The sequence below is a fragment of the Lissotriton vulgaris genome, chromosome 7 (genome assembly GCF_964263255.1).
Source record: "Lissotriton vulgaris chromosome 7, aLisVul1.2, whole genome shotgun sequence".
Classification (NCBI taxonomy): Eukaryota; Metazoa; Chordata; class Amphibia; order Caudata; family Salamandridae; genus Lissotriton; species Lissotriton vulgaris.
In genome coordinates, this window is record NC_141695.1 from 108,638,438 (window position 1) to 108,657,545 (window position 19,108).

The 19,108-nt window shown below is 46.1% G+C and overlaps 1 protein-coding gene across 2 annotated transcripts in view; it reads right to left on the minus strand.

Moving 5' to 3' along the window:
* Nucleotides 1-18,687, minus strand: part of LOC147700926 (C-type lectin domain family 2 member D-like) — a 144,730-nt gene extending 126,043 nt beyond the window's left edge. For both annotated transcript variants that reach the window (XM_086929774.1, XM_086929773.1), the window contains exon 1: nucleotides 18,344-18,687. In XM_086929774.1, the coding sequence (XP_086785900.1) occupies nucleotides 18,344-18,443 (100 nt within the window). In that variant the 5' untranslated portion in view covers nucleotides 18,444-18,687. The remainder of the gene's footprint in view (nucleotides 1-18,343) is intronic.
* Between the last annotated feature and the right edge of the window lie 421 nt (nucleotides 18,688-19,108).

The following is a 19,108-nucleotide window of genomic DNA, read 5'->3' on the forward strand; positions in this document are numbered from 1 at the left end:
AAATGAGATGTTTGCAGTGGCACATCAGAAACTTCGGAGCCTGGGTGCAGAAAGTGTTTTTTTATTTCCTCACTAAAGACACTGAAGAGACTTATGGGGAATTGGTGAAATTTTGTGATGTCAATTTCTGTAAGAGAATATCACCTTTGTGAACAAATGATGCTTAGCGGCGACAAATATATTTTACAACTGAGCACTCATGAGACCAACACCATGTTTCTTTTACTCTGCCCTATAGAATTTCACAGTAAGACAAAATATTATAGTAACTCTCTTCTGCCTTATTTGATTTGTCACAACAGGGTGCACTGAGAAATATAATTTGCTGCATAGATCTTTGTATATCCAGCAAGTTCTAGGGTATAGTGGTGCTTTATTAACTTTGGTAGTTGACACACTTACTGGAAAGATCTGTTTGCATTTTAGTCACAGTTTCAACTCACTATAAAATTGCAGAGTGGGTCAATGTATTTGCTGTTAAGCATAGCATGCAAACTGCAAGTCACAGATTTGTTTTTTCATGTAGCTAGTGGATTACTGTTTTTGTTGCAGATATCCTTGTGTAACATGCAGTTCAGAAGTTAAAACATTTTCATTTAGCGTAGTGAGTTATGACCCCACAGCAGGGAGCTGCATGCAAATTACAGGGTATATTTTTAGAATGCTGTTTTTGCTCTCAGTCTTTGGATATTGTGAGGTTGCTAAATATGGATTTCTTTGAGTAGTAATCAATTATTAGTAAAATGTATACCAATAGATACAGTACTAATTCAGTGTGAGAAATTGGACTAGGAGGTGAGCACTGGTCAAGCAGCAACCACAATCCTTGTCAGGTTAAGGTACAAGCAAACCCCATATTAACCTGTGCTTACCTCCTGGTAGCTTGACACAGAGCAGTCAGGCTAAACTTGGAGGCAATGTGTAAAGTATTTTTTAAACATTAAAACAATGGAAACACCACATGAAAAGTACCCCACACCTGGTTAGAAAAATAGAGCAATATTAATTAATAAAACAAGATGAAAATGACAAAAATCCAATCATTACAACCAGAGTTATGAATTTTTAAAGAATAAACTGTAACATCGTGCCTAAAAGCAAAGTGCTAACTGCGGCTATCTGGTCATGCTGGACAGGGTCAAAGTCAAAAGTTCAGGCTGACCACATTGAAAGGTGGCTCGCATATAGTCCCACTATACTTTCATCTTCTCAAGTTGTGTGCCGAGTCCCGTTCGCGTTGGAGTGGGTCATAGGGAACATGGAGTGCATCACGAGAGCAAGCCGGGTATCGCGGGCAGGTGCTTCACTTTAGCGGTTCCCCAGGAGCACATCAATGCTTGGGTGCAAAGAGACAGGCTGGCAGCGGCTCATGCTGAATATCGATGCAAACGGGCCCATGGCCTGTCGCTAACAGCCCAAAAGCTTGATTTTAAGAGCATGTGAACCACACTGAGGGTCTAGGACCCCAGAGGCACTACTTGGGGGTCAGGAACTCACAGCAGCTGGGTCTATGAGATTTTTGGGGAAACTTGTATGTCCCCAAGGCTCAGAGCAGTTGGCCAGCAGACTAGCCTGCTCAGTCACTATCGGGTCCTAGGTTCAAGATGAAGTTGCCAGTCCAGTTCTTCTTCCCTAGGCAAGCAGGGCAGCAGTTCTATTAAAGCACTAGTCTGGCAGTACTTGTAGCAGCACATCAGTCTTTCCTGACAGAGTATCCACAGGTCCAGAAAGGTTAGTGCCTATAGTTCTTCTTTTATACACAGTTGTGTTTTTGAAGTGTGGAGAAGATTCTAGAGGCATGCCCTTGAAGTGCAGTTGACCTGCCTACCGGGCTCTGGCTCCAGACTACCTATATGAGGTATTCAGCCCTTTGTGTGGAGACAGGACACAGATTATTCAAGTGTAAGTCGGGCTGGGCCTTGCTTCTCGGTCCTGTCCTGCCAGTAATGGCCCATCCAGTCACACATAAGCTTCCATTGTGTGTGGCTGTCTGGGAGGAATACACAAAGTCCAACTGTCAGCTACTCCCAGTCATGTGATACAGAGACAGGCTGCATGCACCAAATGGCTAAGGCAAGAAGATGACCACTTTCTAAAAGTTCCATTTTCAGAATTGCAATTCGAAATCCTACTTCACCAGAAGTTAAGATTTTGAATTGTGATTCCAGAAACACCAAACATGAACTGGTCATCTCTAACCAGTTGGAAATTACATTTCTAAAAAGTGTAATAAGGCAACTTCAATGTTCTCTGATGAGAACTAGGCCTTGCAGTGGTGAAAAACAAATTTAAGAGTTTTTCACCACCAGGATATGTAAACCTTAAAAGTACATGTCCTACTTTTTAAATACATTGAACCCTACCCTCTGAGCTCTCCATGGCCTACCCTAAGGGTGACTTACATGTATTAACAAGCATTTGCAATGCAATAGGTCTCGCATTTACGCAAGTTTAAGTTATTGGCGTTGTAAATGACAATGCCTTTTATTTATGTTTTAAAATCGGAATCAAAAATAAAAAGGCATCATTTGCAAAGCCAATAGCTCAAACTCACGTAAATGTGAGACCTATTGCATTGCAAATGCCTGTTCTACCTGTACTTTTTTTAAAGGGGTGTTTTTCACTACTGTATCTCATAATTTGTTTAAAAACGAGTTTTACTGTGATGTCACCACCGGCCTTTAATAGTGAGGACCATGAGACATCTGTAACTAGGTTATCAGGCTCAGCCCTAAGACCTTTGGAGGATTTGTAAGAAGAATACAGTGTGCTTGGTGAATTGTGTATGATCTGAAGAGCTCAAGAACCTTGTGTTGCACCCCACTTGTATGTCAGTGGCAGACAGTGGTTTTGGCTTCCATTGATTTACCAGTATTGAAGTCTTTGTAGCTTCATCTTATTATTCTCAAGATTCGTTTGTGTCCTGTTCTTGGTCCTAAAAATGTCATGTACTCAGCAAGATCTGCTTTTTGTTGTTGTTCCTCTGCTTAGAGATTCCATTGGGACTTCAGGTCAAAGGCAAAATGTCACAGAGTGTCTTTTTGATCCTAATTGCCTCATTCCTTTGGTTGCAATGGCATAACTGTACTTCCGTCAACGCTTATAGAGCCTGTTTCCAAGTGATGAACAATGTATTGCTGGAAGACACTGAAGTAATCTATGTTGGTTTTCAGCGTGAATCTGTTATATATTGACATGCTTGTAGTATTATCCAGCAAGCTAGTTGTTGGATCAGGAGTTGTTGCTGCCGTTTATGGAGTAAGTTAAAGTAGCTCAGTGGGAAGTGACAAAAAATTGCAGGCTGACAAACTGAGCTTTAGGATCAGGCGATTAGGGAGAAATTGAAATCTAACACCACGTTACACAAAGTACAAGATCGCCCGACAAGAGGGAAAAAAAATATATGCAAGTTTGCAAAAAGTTTCCAGACGCAGAACTGATGCAATAGACCATCACATGACGGGACTCCCTCTGTCTATGAGAGAAAATTGTCCAGAGAAACCGAAAATGTGTTGACAAAACATTTTGAACATTTAAGGGCTCCAGCAAAGATATAACAAAAAATCTAATCGGGAAATCGCTCATCAGAGACTACAGGAGCAGGAAGCGGACTGTCTGCATCCTGATCCGCCCCCAGCAGCAGCGCGTTTCTCTTGTCTACTCTAGGTGCGTGAAGCACCTGTAACACCAATATACAAACAAGTGAAAGTGAAAGAGCACCATGCGGGTGTTGCAGGCACGCCGTGAGCGCGCACATCGTCGTGGCCTGCGGCTCGTGCCCAGTGGTGGCGCCTGTGGTCTTTCTGCTGTGCTTGAGGAGTGATGCGAGGCCCTGGGAGGGGGCCGCCAAAGCAACAAAAAAGCAGCCCCTGCACGCCCGGGGAGCCTGCCTGCCCGAGAAGAGCTACCGGGAGCCGACCAAGGCGAGTGAGTGACGGCACTGCCGTGCCTGCGAGCGCCACGCTGCTACGACAAAGTGCACTGAAGCAAAGCGCCTCACCAGTCTGTGATTACTCTCTAGCCGCAGTGCGAGCTTAACTTTAACGTACAATTGCATGCAGCTTGCAGGGAGGGGTGCCAGCTGTACATGTTTAACAATGAAAGTGAAAGTTAATGAACGGCAACGGCTCACAGTCACAGTGGATGCTAGCACATGTTAACGCACGCATCCACATTTCCAGTCCGGCCTGCAGCCTGCGCGTGCCCATCTCCTGTCTCCCTTGAGAGCCAAGTCAGCGACGACAGATCTCACTGGCGTCAGCACTTTCGCGCTGCATCGCCAGGCAAGACATAAAAAAAGGAAGGGTTGGGCTTGCAAAAGGTTTATTTTGCCAGGTCGAAATGGCAGTTTAAACTGAACACACAGGCTCTGCAAGGACCGGCCTGAGACATGTTTAAAGCGGTATTGAAGTGGGTGGCAGAACCAGTGCTGGAGACCCACTAGTAGCTTTTAATTTACAGGCCCTGGGCACACCTTACCAGGGACTTGCAAGTAAAATTAAATATGCCAATTAGGTATAAACCAATGTTACCATGTTTTAGTGAAACAGCACAAGCAATATAGCACTGGTTAGCAGTAGTAAAGAGCACAGTGTCCTAAATCCAGCATAAACAGGAGGTCTGAAGACAAAAGCGGTAGGGGGAAACATGGCCAAGGGTGCCAGCTTTAACACTCATGTACAGATACATGTTTAATGTATGCAGATTTTGTGCATACAAAGTTTGGAACAGATAAAAATCTGTCATCGCGTCCCGCCCTTAGCACCACCCGTATCCCCGCCCCAATTCCACCCACCACTCCTTTTGACGAGTACCTGCACCTCTTTTTTTATAAAGCACTGTGCCCAAGGCAACTACGACATGGCGCATCAAATGAAGTCGGGACACCAGGATAATGCCAGTATATTCACCATAACCTAGATGCCATATTCTTAACGATAGAGATTAATTGTTCAAACTAAAAACAGTGGTTCCTGTAGACACTTAATGATTATTATCACAATATAATTCTTAGCACAATCGCAGTTAACTAGGAGTCTATCAATGTCAGGGAAAGAAGAACATGTAACACAGGAGGCATAGAGAAACAAGCTGTTTTATATATGAAAATTCACACATTTGTTATAAATTTATCAATGTTAAGTGTCCCAAGTGAAAAAAGGGTGAAACCTATGAGTATCAATTGTGACTTTTGTGACATAAAAACAAGGTTTCAATGTTGTTACAGAAAACTGCCATTCAATGGTACACAATCAATGTAGAGGTTTCCTAGATTAATAGCAGCGACTGGGATTGGTTTGTTTTCAAATTGTCTATGACGTTTCGACCCAGCTACCAATGTGGGGTCTTGCCATTTAACAAGCAGAGACAGACGAGAGGAGTTCTCCAGTGAATCCAAGCCGGGAATTTTTCCGCTACAGATGGAGTCTGGATTTCTACATTGACTTCATGAGTACTGGAATCTCTACAGAAATGGATTGACGTTTCCCTGAGTATTTCAAGGCCACTCTTTATCTTTGGACCTTTTCCATTCATGTGACACCCTTCTTGGATGTAGGATTCCTTTTGTGACCATCTCAAATATCTGTGACTGCCAGTACCCGCCCCTCCAAAGGTGCCCGCCTGGGTCCGATGTTTCTATTTATTTATTTATAAAGCGCAAGCATTCATCCAAAGGATATCGCGGCCCTAAAGGAGAGCAGAACACAAGTGAGGGGTTCTTCAAGGGGGTAGCTAGTGACATATCAGACTTTAGGGAACAAATACGTTTTCATTTTTTTCCTAAATGCTAAGTAGCTGTTAGTGAGCCGGAGATCAAGCGGAAATGTATTCCATAATGTGGCCGCAAGGTGGGTAAAAGAGCGGCCACCCACTCTGGACTTCCCGAACCGTTCAATCTGTGCCTGTGCCTGGAATCGTGATCTGAGGTTCCTCTGAGGAGCATAGAATTTGATGCTATCTTGGAGGATGTTGGGGCCCTGATGGTGTAAGACCTTATAGGTATGGCTCAGCAGTTTGAAATTGGCTCTCTATCTCATTGGAAGCCAGTGTAATGACCGCAGACATTCCGATGCTGAGCTGTACTTGCTCTTGCTGCATACCAGTTTGGCTGTCGCATTCTGAACCAGCTGTAGTTGTGAAAGTAAGTAGTCTGCCATGCCAACCAATAGAGCATTCCCAGAATCCAGCCTGCTTATGAGCAAGGCCTAGACAATGGTTCTCCTACATTCTAGGGGGATCCACTGAAAAAGGCTTCTTAACAATTTTATTGTTGCAAAACTTTTCCCACATAGAACACGTATATGATCTTGCATAGAGAGGGCACTATCAACGAGAATGCCCAATTATTTTGCAACTTGTTTGGGTGCAGGGGCAAGACCGATTGATGCCGGCCACCAGGTTGCGTTCCACACTAGATTTGCTCCTCCAAAAAGTAGGATCTCCGATTTGTCCGCGTTTAATTTCAGACAGTGATCGGACATCCAAACTGCCATTTCTGAAAGACAGCTTGTAAGTCTAGTGCTAGTGTCTTCTTGTCCATCAAGGGCAATCATCAATTGAGTATCATCTTCATAGGAGCAGATGCTGATGCCCCATTTTGCGCTGATTTTAGCTAGTGAAGACACAATCATTAAAAAGGGTAGGGCTCGAGAGGCTCCATATGGTACTCTGAACTTCATAGTTTTTGGGTTTGAGAAGAAGGTGCCCAGTAGTACGGTCTGGGTTTGGTTACTCAAAAAGGAGCAAAGCCACTGAAAAACTTTGGATTGGCTGCCATTACCCGGCAGACATTTTAACAGGAAATGATGCGAGACGGTGTCAAAATCCACCAACAGATCCAGCAGGATTAATGCGGCGGCTCTTCCTTGGTCCACCAAGGACCTGATGTTATCTAGCACTGCCAAAAGGGTGGTTTCGGTGCTATTGGTGGCTCTAAAGCTGGTTTGAGTGACATCCAATAGCTCATTCATCTCTAGGTAATCTTGTTTGTTTATGAGCTTCTCCATTACTTTAGATAAGTATGGAAGCTGGGATATAGGATGGTAATTTGCTGGATTTTGAACATCAGTTCCAGGTTTTTTTAAGAGAGGAATTACAGTGGCTTTTTTCCAGTCTTCAGGAAATGTTGCAGAATCAAGTGATTGATTGAATATTTGTGTAACATAAGAGCAGATAGTAGGTGCAATCAGGGAGAAAATAAAAATGAGGGCAAGTGTCTAGTGGGGACCCAGATTTGACTCCGGCCATTGCTTTTGCTACCTCCTCTTCCGTAAAATTTCTAAAATGTGAGATGGGCCTGGGCATCAGAATCTAGATCTAAGATATCCCAGTTTGTGTCATCTGGAGGATGCTGATCTCCAAAAGAGGAATAGATAGTCGACATTTTATCAACAAAGAATTCACTGATGGCTTCACATTTCTCAGGAGAGGGTACCAGCACTTGAAACAAGCTGAGATGACTACAGAGCTCTTTGACTATTTTAAATAGGTATTTCGGTGAACTACTGTTGTCATTCACCCATTTTGCAAAGTATTACTTTTTTGCATTATTGATGGCATTATTATAAGATCTCAGTTCTAAATTATGTAACTGTCTAACTGTGTCTGCTCTGGATTATCACCACTTGTGTTCCAGTATTTTGCACTTTCTTTTCAAGAATTTGAGATCATTTGATATGCGAGTATCCTTAACCACCCATTACTCCCACATGTGTTCTCCCTCACTCTCTGTCAGTCATCCACAGGTGCCCCTACATTGATAGGTCCTGATGAGACCCCACATTGGTAGCTGGGTCGAAACGTCGTCGACAATTTGAAACTAACCAATCCCAGTCCCTACTATTAAACTAGGAAACTGTCAAAGTTGATTGTGTATGACATTGATAGACTCCTAGTTAACTGCGATTGTGCTAAGAATTATATTGTGATATTAATCATTAAGTGTCCGCAGGAACAACTGTTTTTTTGTTTAAATTAAATGTACCCTGGTTCTATGTGAGTAGGGTGTCTCTTGTGTTTTTTCACACAGAGATACATTGTTCAGCTTCCCCTTTATTTGTGCTACACGAATGGAGTTATGCATGTGATAAGATTGTAGAACATTGTGCACCAGCACTCTGATTAATTTGCGAATTTGGCTCTTAGTACTGTACATCTCTGTTGTAATTAAGGCTTCCCTGTTTTTGCTGACGGACGGAACAAGGGAGATCTCCTCGGAGTTCCCACTATGGTGGGAGGCAGCAGAAGTAAAATATCTGGGTGTGTGGCTGAGTAGGAACCTCCAAGACATCTGGAACTTAAATTTCGGAAGAGCTTCTACATGGTTGGAGGGAAAAGTCGCTCTCTGGTCCAAATTGCCGCTATCAGTGGCAGGCAAGGTGGCACTGGCGAAGATGGCCATCCTGCCTAAATTTCTTTATTTGTGAATGTGCCCATTCCTCTTACCCGGCATTTCTATGGACTCCTACGCTCGCAACTGCTATCCCTGGTGTGGGCAAAAGGGCAGGCCAGAGTGTCGTGGGATCTCTTGAACCTTCCTTTGTGGCAGGGGGGACTGGGTGCCCCGGATATAAAGCTTTATGCCCTATGCGCGCAGGCTCAATTCCTCCACTACTGGGTACATGAGACTCCATTCCAGCCACACGTTGCGGTTGAAAGAGACGCTATGGCCCCGGTGCCACTATCCGTCGCTCTGTATCACAAAGCGAAACGTCCGAGAGAAGACATTGACACTGCTGAAATGGTGAGGTAGGCATGGCGTGAATTGCAGAAGAGGGCGGGGCTATTGATACGCTATGCACCATCCATGTTGTTAGAAAATAATCCCAGGATGCCATGCATGGAGGGAGGCGTTGGAAAGGCCTTGGCTGAGCGTATGAAGCTGAAGACCGTTTGTTAGAAATGGGAGTCTCTAGTTGGCAGAGGTAGGTACCACAGTCCAAATAGGGACCCTTGCTTCTAGTCAGGGTAAGGAGAAAACCCTCTGAGATAGCCCCTGCTCACCCTCTAGGTAGCTTGGCATGAGCAGTCAAGGCTAATCAGAAGGCAATGTGTAAAGTATTTGTACCAACACTAACAGTAACACAGTGAAAACACCACAAACTGACTCCACAACAGTTTAGAAAAATAAAAAAGGTATTTAATCTAAACTACACAAGACCAAAACGACAAAAATCCAACATACACAGTTCAAGAATATGGTTTCAAAAGAGTTCTTAAGGTTGCGATAAAAATAATCCACAGTTGCGTGAAAAGTTCACAGTTGCGTCACGTTTCAGACACAGTACCTTTAGTTGCGACAAAGTTCCAAAAGCAGAAGCTGGTGCAGTGGAAAACAAGCGATGCGTTGCTCCTGAGACCCTGGGGAGGCGTTTGCGACAGCCCCGCTGCAGCAGTGGGCGTGTTGCGACGAATCCGGTCTGTATAGGGAGGAAGGCCACTTGTCTCGATTCCGGTGCACAGGTTCCGTAGGAAGTTTGTTCTCGCAAAGGCACGATGCGACGATCTTTGGAGTTGCGACGATCTCCGGGGCGACGATGCGCGAACCAGTGGTGATCTTCTCTCTCGCAGCTCCTTGATGCGATGGCTTCGGCGATGACACTCGCAGCGACGTGATGCGGTCCGCAAGCAGCGGTGCGGCGTGATCACCCAGCGACGACAGGCTCTGCGATGACACTTGCAGCGATGTTAGTCTTCCCGCACCGGTCTAGTGCGTCCCGCAAACGAAGGATGCAAAGGCTCTGGCAGCGGCAACAGGCGCTGCGACGATCTCGGCCTTCGTAGCGGCAGGAATTTCCTCACACTGTCGGGGATGCGCTCCGCCGCGAGCGACGCGATAACTTTTCTGTAGCAAAGTCTCTCAAATCTTGGTTTCCAGCTTCCCAACAGAGGTACAACTTCCAGAGGCACCACACATGGGCCACGCACTCCAGGAAGGACAGAACTCTCTCAGTAGAGCTCAGGGGAAGCTGGGGGTGAAGTCCTTTTGTTCCTGGGACTTCAGAACAGGGAGCCAGCTCTTCTTCTGACCCTTGGAGATTCCTTCAAGCAAGGAGACACAGCACAAAGCAAAGTCCTTCCCCTCTCCTTGGCAACAAAGCAACTGCAGGTCAGCCCTGGCAGCACATCAGGGCAGTCTTCTTTCTTCAGTCTTCCAGCTTGATCCTTGGCAGAGGCTCCACGCGCAACAGGGAAGCGCCAGGAGGCGCCTTAAGGGAGAGCTCCGCTCGGCGGGACGCGACCGGGACGCCGGGCAAAGGGCGTGCCCTCTACGGCCCTCATCGGACCGAGGGGGACGGGCCACCCCCTTTGTCTGTTGTGAGGTAAAATATTGACTTGTACTTTCTATAATCATGCCTAAGCCCAAAACAGGGGATATGTCCGATGAAATTCCGGATGATATCTTTGCACACTCTCCTTCGAGTTATCCAGGGCTGGATGACTTAAACAGTCTGTGTAAGGCTAAGTACGTTCCAGCAGCACTCTCCCCCATGTTAAAATGCTGCAGCTTATCACCATGTACAAGGGAGCTGAAATCCTTACCTGATACCCATAAAATACCTCCCAGGGTTATACCTGCCAAAAGGAAGATCGATGGGGACAAAGACAACGGGAGTCTTCCTGAAACACAAAAACTTGATAAACCTTCCCCAAGTCCAATACCATCTTTAATTAATCCGTCCTTCAATTCGTTACCTGTTGTTAACCTGGACGACTTATCACCATCTTCTCATCAGGCCCTTCTGACTATGATCGAGCATTTGTTCAAATCTTTAATACTCCCCTTGGTGGACAAAATTACTACGCTGGGGGAGAAGCTGACGGGGTTGGAGAACTCTATTGAATCTCTCCAGAAATCCTCAACCCACGTTGTAACAACTCAATGCCCGCCGACGACCGCTCTCTCAAACCTACCTAATTTGATCACCCCTTATGAAGTGGTGCCTACTCAACCGCCAAGTCCCACCCCCTTGTTGCCTATCAAACCCAAAGCCCCCCCGAAATTGACAACAGTACGTCACACTCCACCTAAACATGTGCGCACCACCCATATACACTTACCTCCGGAAGCAGCGCCTTTTGTCATTGTTCTCTCGGGAGTCCCTGAACTAACAAAAGGCAAAGCTGAGGGACAACATGAACTTATGAACAAGGTCAAGTTCTGGCTATCTAAAAACAGACCTTTGCCCTACCATCTTGATGGCCGAATAATAAGTGTCCGGAGGGTGGGATGGCTTGGACCCCTTAAAAAAGACATCTTGGGGGATTTGATCCTGATACGATTTAGGAGCAGACACATTGTGCCATACATGCAGACATGACAGTCCCAAAATGGCGATGGACTTATTTCTACCTGGAATCTGCATGACTTTTACCCCAACATGTCCTACATACTTTCCCCTTGCCCGCGGGGCACTGACAACAACCCAGTGGGTAGAGGAACCCATTTAAGTAATGGCAGTAGTTTTTCAGTGGCTTTTAATTGTCCCAAACCATCGTACAACAGCTTTTTGTATTGTAATTACTAAATCTTTCAGAACACTGTTACCTACAACATCGCCTAAAGGCTGTGTAAAGCATGCCTAACCTTTTTAACTGTGCATTTAAAGCCATTATGAGTTCTATTTTTTTTTAAATGTTTTTTAAAATGTATTGTATTATTTGTTTGTATGCTTTTATGATTTTAAACCTAAAATCGAATAAATCTTTTTGATTGATTGATTGATTGATTCCTTCTTGATTCCAGGATGATCTAATTTTCTGTTGTCAGGGGTCCTGTACTTATACCCCTAAAAGTCTTTGTTCTCTTTGTGCAAGTGGGCCCTGAGCCCGGTCTGAAACAGTTCTGGGTGTTTCTTGAGCACTTTGTTTTCCTGGCTTCTCCTTTCCTTTCAGAGTGAGGGGCAGGGTTGTCAGCCGCCCAGCAGGAGGTGGAGCCAGCATTGTGGAAGGGAGGCACAGCCCTATTCAGGCCCAGGTGCTATCTCCTGCCACCACTCAAGTTGCAAATGCAGTCATTCAGCCTAGGGCTGACTCAGCCAGCCTCCTGGGGAATCCCCAGTTCCTGTCACTCTCAAACCAGACAGTCAATACACAACCAGGCCAAGGCACCCAGAAGGGTCAGACAAGAGAACAGCAACTTTCTAAAAATGCTGTTCTCAAACACAGGATTTAAAAACAACCTTTCCTAAAAGATGTGTTATTAAATTCTGAGTTCAGGGATACTATTAAATTCCGAGTTCAGTGATACTAGACTCTTATGTCCTATCTTGTTCCTATGGGAAGAAATGCTGGTAGCCACTGTAGCCAGCATCCCCCATGTTAGCCTATGGAGCAAACTAGCCTTACAATAGTGAAAAATAAAAATGGCTGTAATTCACTACCAGAGCATGTCACCTGCACCAGTACATGCTCTACCTTTCACATACACTGCACCCTGCCCAGGGGGGTACCTTGGGCCTTCCATAGGGGTGACCAATGTGCACAAAAAGGGAAGGATTAGGCCTGGTCAGTGGGGACACTGACCAGGAGGACATGGCAGTTCACAGACTGCACACAGGCACTGCGGTGGCAGGCCTGAGACACCATTTTAGGGCTACTCATGTGGGTGGCACAATCAGTACTGCAGGCCCACTAGTAGCATTTGTCATCACCAGCTCTGGCACACCCAGTGCACTTTACTAGGGACTTCATGGTGATACAAATATGCCAATCATGTAGATCCAATCACAATAACAATTTACACAGAGAGCATATGCACTTTAGCACTGATCAGCAGTGGTAGAGTGCGCAGAGTCCTATTGCCAACAGCCACAGGTCAGGAAAAATAAGGGAGGAAGAAGCAAAAAGTTTGGGGATGACCCTGCAAGAAGGGCCAGTTCCAACACCTTTGCTGATCTTTACCCGGACAACAAATTTAGGCCTCCCCTGCCTGAGGGAGACGAGCAAGATATACCCTTTGCTGAGAAATTCTTATATCATAAACTGCGCGCTACATGCCGGGCACTTTGCAAGAATTTCCCCGAGGCCCCCCGACGCTGTTGGCGCTTGAAAATGTTCTCAAAAACGCCCTCAGCTCGAAAATTGGTGACAAGTTTATACACCGCTATGCAAACCACATATCCGATTCTGAAGCCCAAATCAATGGAACTCTGGAATGGAGAATTAAATCCACAGATTACAGAGGACCAGTGGGAATACTGCCGTGGCCAATTGGCTGAGCTGTCACCCAACTATCGCCTGAGGCGGATTCACTTTAAATATATACACAGATACTACAGGACGCCGATTAGCCTGCATCGCATGCAATTGAGAGAAGACGATAGATGCTAGAGGTGTGGGTATGCGCAGGCGACGTTCTTACAAGTAGCTTGGGAATGCCCGAAGTTGTGTGTATTCTGAGAAGAGGTGTTTGATGTTGTCAATAAGATTGTCGGCAGGGCTGATTCACCATCCCCGCTATTGTGGATACTAGGATGTGTACATGAAACAGTGCCAAAGAGGAGAAAACTACATGCACTCTTGCTGCTTTATGCTCGTAGACAGGTGGCCATCCGTTGGGGCAGGAAGAGGGTCCCGAAATTTGCAGACTGGCTATTGGATGTGATATATGGGCGCACTCAATTGAAACTATTCTGGGAACAGATGCCTTCCGCTTCCCGTCCACGGGAAATATGGGAGTCATTCTTGGAATGGACGCGATCAAACACGGAGGCCCCTGTACAAGTTTAGATTTTTTGCGTTGACGAACTATGACTTGTGGACATGTATTACTGATGAGTGCGAAGTTGGGTGCTGTACCCTTGATGTATTGCAATAATCATTTATACGTCATTATATGTATGTTGTAAACACCAGCCTAACCTGCTAAGACAAGAGGTATTAACTGTGTACATATGTCTCCTGAAGATGTTTGCTGAAATGACATCATCTGCACACCCAACCTGTCAACTGTACATTGAGACATGGACATTGACAAGGTACGAGATTTGTAATGTATTGTGAGGATATGTAATGTATACTGTGCGTGTGCAGGAAATGGCTATTTGTTAGCATTCGTTTTTGAAGGTTGACATGTCTTGGATGTTGTAAAACCAATAAATACAATTTAAAAAAAAGGCTTCCCTGTTTTTAGTGTTTACAGATAAATACAGACAGAAACTATTTATTTTCCTGTCTGGGTTTATTTTTAACTGTGGATAAAAATTGAAATTGGGTTGTGTTTTGAGTAACTCTAAATGCAGTCAGTCATGGCTGCCAAGCAAATAGCTAAGGGGATTGGCATGCAAGAGGGTTAAAAAAGAAGGGTATTCTAGTGAAATGGCTCAAAAGAGCAGCAGCTATGCACAAGGTTGATGCTAAAATATTTATATTTTCATACAAGTGCATTGGTTTATTATCTGCGAGTGTTTATATCATTGAAACCTCTCAGGAATTCAAGCATGAGTGCAAATTTATTGGTTAACTAAATGTTGAAATATCCGAGTTTCAGCTACATTTTAGTCACAACACCCAAAATAAATACAGATAAAATTTTCAAAAAGAAATATGGATAAATACTGACAAAAAAGTCCCTCCAAAAAAATACAATGAAACCAGGAGCCCGAATTGTAATATGCACCACGAATATAATAGCACATGAGTTCAAAATGTGTTTTCTAATGAATATTATATTGGAAGGTTTATTTCAAAACGGACTTGTTTGCTATTAACCTTGAGGATGCTTATCAGTCACCCTTCAAACATCCTTACTCTCAAAAGCAGATCAAATGCATTGCTTTGACAATACAGTAACACGGTAATATTTGACTGATCGTTGAACATGTCTGATGGATGTGGTTTCTTGGCTGTTGCAGGGCATTTAAAGGGGCAATGCCCATACAGAATGCTACTATAACAACTGTTTGAAACCACTGCATCTCAATGCAAGGCTTTTTAGGTTTAAAAATGTAAACCATAGATTCTTGTTTTGCTCAGGTTTTAGAGCGAAACCGCTCAATTTGCAGCTGCCCGAGGACACCCCAGGGGGCCACTCAGGAGGGCGGCCCTCTAGTGGCATTGGGCTTCCTCCCCCCAACCCCATCCCCTCTTCGAGGGGGGTTGGCCTGGGGAGGAGTCCCCTCCAGGGTCGCAGGCGTGCCGCGTCATGTCCGGTGCACCGGGCAGGGTAAGGGGTACATAAGTTCCCTTCACCATGTTTTCGGCCTCTTGCTGCACCGGACACCCCGCGGACGCCTGGGAGCTGGACACGCTGTCTCCCACCCTATCGCTTACCCAGCGTGTTGTTGAAAGGAGGCATGGCAAGAACATTATAATGTTGTATTTTTTCTTGCAGGCGGAGTTACAGGGTGATCTGGAAGCAAATGGGTACAGAAGGGTACCTCTGCGTGGCACATAGGGGTGCCAGAGCCTAATCCCAGGAGCCTCTTGGGAGGTTCCTGGAATCTAAGTTGGCGCCCCGTGAGTCCTTTGGGCGGTTGTGGGCCTGAGCAACCAGGGGCTTGCCTAGCTACACTCCGCCTTGAAAGGGGCGTGAGTATAAATGGTAAATCATAAGTTCTTATATAGCGCCTTTCACCGTAAGGTCTCAAGGCGCTTGCTTTGGGAACCCGTCCTGGCTTTTCCCTGCGAGATAACCCCTACTGGGCATCCCCAAGGTGAAAGCCAGGCATCCCATCGCGGTGGGGCCGTAGTGGAGATTAAGCAAGCTATTGCCCAGAGTTGCAGAGTGTGAACCCATGATTCGAGTAGGCACTGAGGCAAGAATTATCGAGTCTGTGGACATTTTGAGCTCAAGACCCTGCCGCGTCGGGGATTGAACCCTGGTCCCAGGTCTGACCTCTGCGTCCGGGTCTGCCTCCTCTAACCGGTGAGCCACACTTCTCCACCATAAGGGACCAATGGTCACGTGATCCGGGAAGGGGATCAGCAGAAGGGCAGTACAAAGGTGGTTTGCCACGGTGCTTCTTGGCTCATCAGGCGGGAAGGTGGCGAGAATGCTCCCTGCCCTTGGATCGCCCGTAAGCTAACCCACCAGATTACATAACGTTGTATGTAATAAACCTGCAGCAGTTTTTCCCAAGTCTAAACTTGTGTGGTGTGTATTTATTTGCGGGATGCATGCTAAGGGGGGGAACCTTTGCCATGATGGTACTATAGATGTTGCGGATTCTGCTGGACAATGCGTATGATGTTTTGCTTTGCTGAAACATGGTCACTGTTTAACGTGGTCCGTAGAAATATACTTTGTGGCATGTGTCAGTTTTGGGCAGTGGTAGAGGGGAGGCGGCTTACTGGTGTCTACTAGTCCTCAGCCCCTATGGCACCGCCCTTTTCCTTGATCCCCCCCATGCGCCCTCCCCTCAATTATTACTTAATTGACATTAGATGCATGCTAAAAGTAAACAATAGTTCTCATTTTGGAAGCTTAAAATGGAATTCTTTAGAAAAGTATGGTGGCTTTAAGCATCTAATCATGTGAACTTAGAACATGCACACTGAATTCACGCATGCGCAAAGTAATCCCCTCGGAATAGCAATTGGTAACCCTCTTACACTGGAAACATTACCAAACTGAGCGGAGCAGCATGACTTATCTACTATGCAACCCCACCTTCACCCCGATACGTCACCGAACCTGCCATAGGGAGTGAAGCACGGATCTGCCAACCCCGCTGCAGGAGGTGATTAAGACTCTAGAGCAGACAGATTCCCCTCACATACAAATACACACCCCTACTGGCCCGCTGCATCCTCGAGTCCCTGCACCATTACTCAGGCGCGCAACACCCATTGGACTCACCAGGCTTCAGCCCCCCCCCCCCCGTCGTGTGTGGCAGCCCAGGATGAGACAATCCCGGGCACACACAGAGCCGCACCCGAACGTTTCACAGGTCTTTAAAAGACCATTTGAATGTTTATTAGGCCTTGCAGTTGTTTCACCCCTTCTAAGAGCCCCTGCAGCTCCACTCTGCCTACTGATTAAAAGTTCAGCCCCCCCCTAAATTTTTTCTTAGCCCCCCCCACCCCCGAAATTTGGCTCTAGTTGCGCCTCTGCCATTACTGCACTGCAACAATCACTGACAAGTGCTAGAAGCATAAAGTGCCAGAATCGTGGCGCAACACAACTTACATTTGAAGACACAGATGAGAGATGAGGCAGGGGCACCAGCAGTCCACGTGTCATCCGATAGGGGGTGGGGGAAGCTGTACAAAAGTAACCCGTGCCATGTTGAAAGTGAACACTCAAAGTGTGACTTTTCTTATAGCACAGAGCAAAGTAGCAATAATGTAAACGATTACGGGTAGAGTAGGAGTAACCTGCCGGGCGGTGACGTGGGGAGGGGAGGGGCTGGGTAGTAAACTATGGATTACGGAGGTTTACAGGTCAGCAAACATATAAATAAATAAAACGAAGTGTGTTGCGCGCACTGCATCGCATTTGGGGATGCAGTGCACGCAACAAAATTAATTTCATTTATTTATATGTTTACTTACCTGTAAACCTCCGTAATCTATAGTTTACTACCCCTCACCCTGCCCCTCCCCTCCTACTACTACCGACCGCGGCTGCAGCTCCCTGCATGCCCACGGTAGTGTGCTGTTGCACATTGTCAAACATTGGAAGTAAACCCTTGCAGCTACCTTGAGGTGTTGCAGCCAGTGCTAAATCTGAGCCAGTGATTTCCGGTGCTCCCCGCCGCCACTTATTTGGATTCAGGTGCTGGGCTGGGCACCGGCATTTAATTGTCAACACTACACTTAAGACAATCTGCCACATAGTGGTGCGGCTCATCTAATTTAAAGATGAGCATAACAACGGGTGCTTATAAATACAATACACATTAAAGATTACTAAAATCTGGCTCCCCAACCATTCCTTTAGCGCCCTGGAATCGGAACTGTCGCACTAGCAGGCGAGAGAGATGGTTAGTAGCTGTTTTCGCAGGGGCGATGCCGGTGCAAACTGCAGTGGTCGCAGCACTTTGCAAAGCCCCGTATGAAACACACAGGAACCTATTCACAGAGGCATTCTGGAGTACATAAAACACACACACACATGTGGAACACTGAACACGCTCTTACAAGCTCTTTTAATGCTATCAAAAACATCCAAACTGAGGGTGTAAATGTGCGCATTGGTCGAAACAGAAAGTTGTTCTTTACTAGTAGGGAGCTGGACATTTCGCAGCTGATTCACAAACATGTGAGGTGAGCACGTCACTGAATACTACAGGAGTAGGTTTAGCGTACCCGAAGATGCCTTTCTGAATAAGCCCCCCCCCCCCCCTTTCAAAGATAGGAGGGACGAGCGATCCTCAGTGTAAGAGTGAGAGGCACTCACCTGTCTCGTAGGCGGCTTCTTGGGGAGCGCCATCTGCCTCCGGTTGACCGTTCCGATTGTATCCTGTATTAAGGGGTTCCTCCTCCCCAGCTGCCTCCATTGCCGGGCCGGGCCCCCTACCTGCACCTCAGTCCCACGGGCCAGGAGACTGGATAGTGTATCTTTTTTGAAACTCAAAGATCCATCATGCAGCTCACTCCTGACCCTGGCGGGAGAGACCACGAGTCTCTGGCCAGAGGGGGAGGGTAACCCGGCCCGACATGTCTCCGGAGTGAGAAATGAGCTTTCTGCGCGCGCTTTCTGCCCACCTCCACACCTGGGACGCCAAGAAGAAGATGGCCGTTCCCTGCCACAGAGACAGCCCTTATTTTTATGGAAAGCGAAACTGGGAGGGGTGTGCAGAACGGGCCTTAAGTCATCGACACGTGACTTCCCAACAATAAGAGGAACAAACCAGTTTTGCTTTCTGGTAAATCAGGCTTACTGTCTGGAAATCCCAGCCACCCAGTCCCTGGCAACGCGTTTTTCCCCCTTGCTTCTCAACTCACATGTTTGTTTTGCATTTCACAAGTATACAAGTCTGGATGTGTTTTCAAGTAATCGCCTGCACTTCTCGGTCTGTCACATAACATAGATGGGTAGCAGTGAATAATGGGGAGGAGGGGTACTGAGTGACGTCATGAACGTCTCCAGCATCCTTCTTGTTGTCTTTTTGATAACACTTAGTACCACCAGGTGAATCACCTCCCCGTTATAGAGCATTAG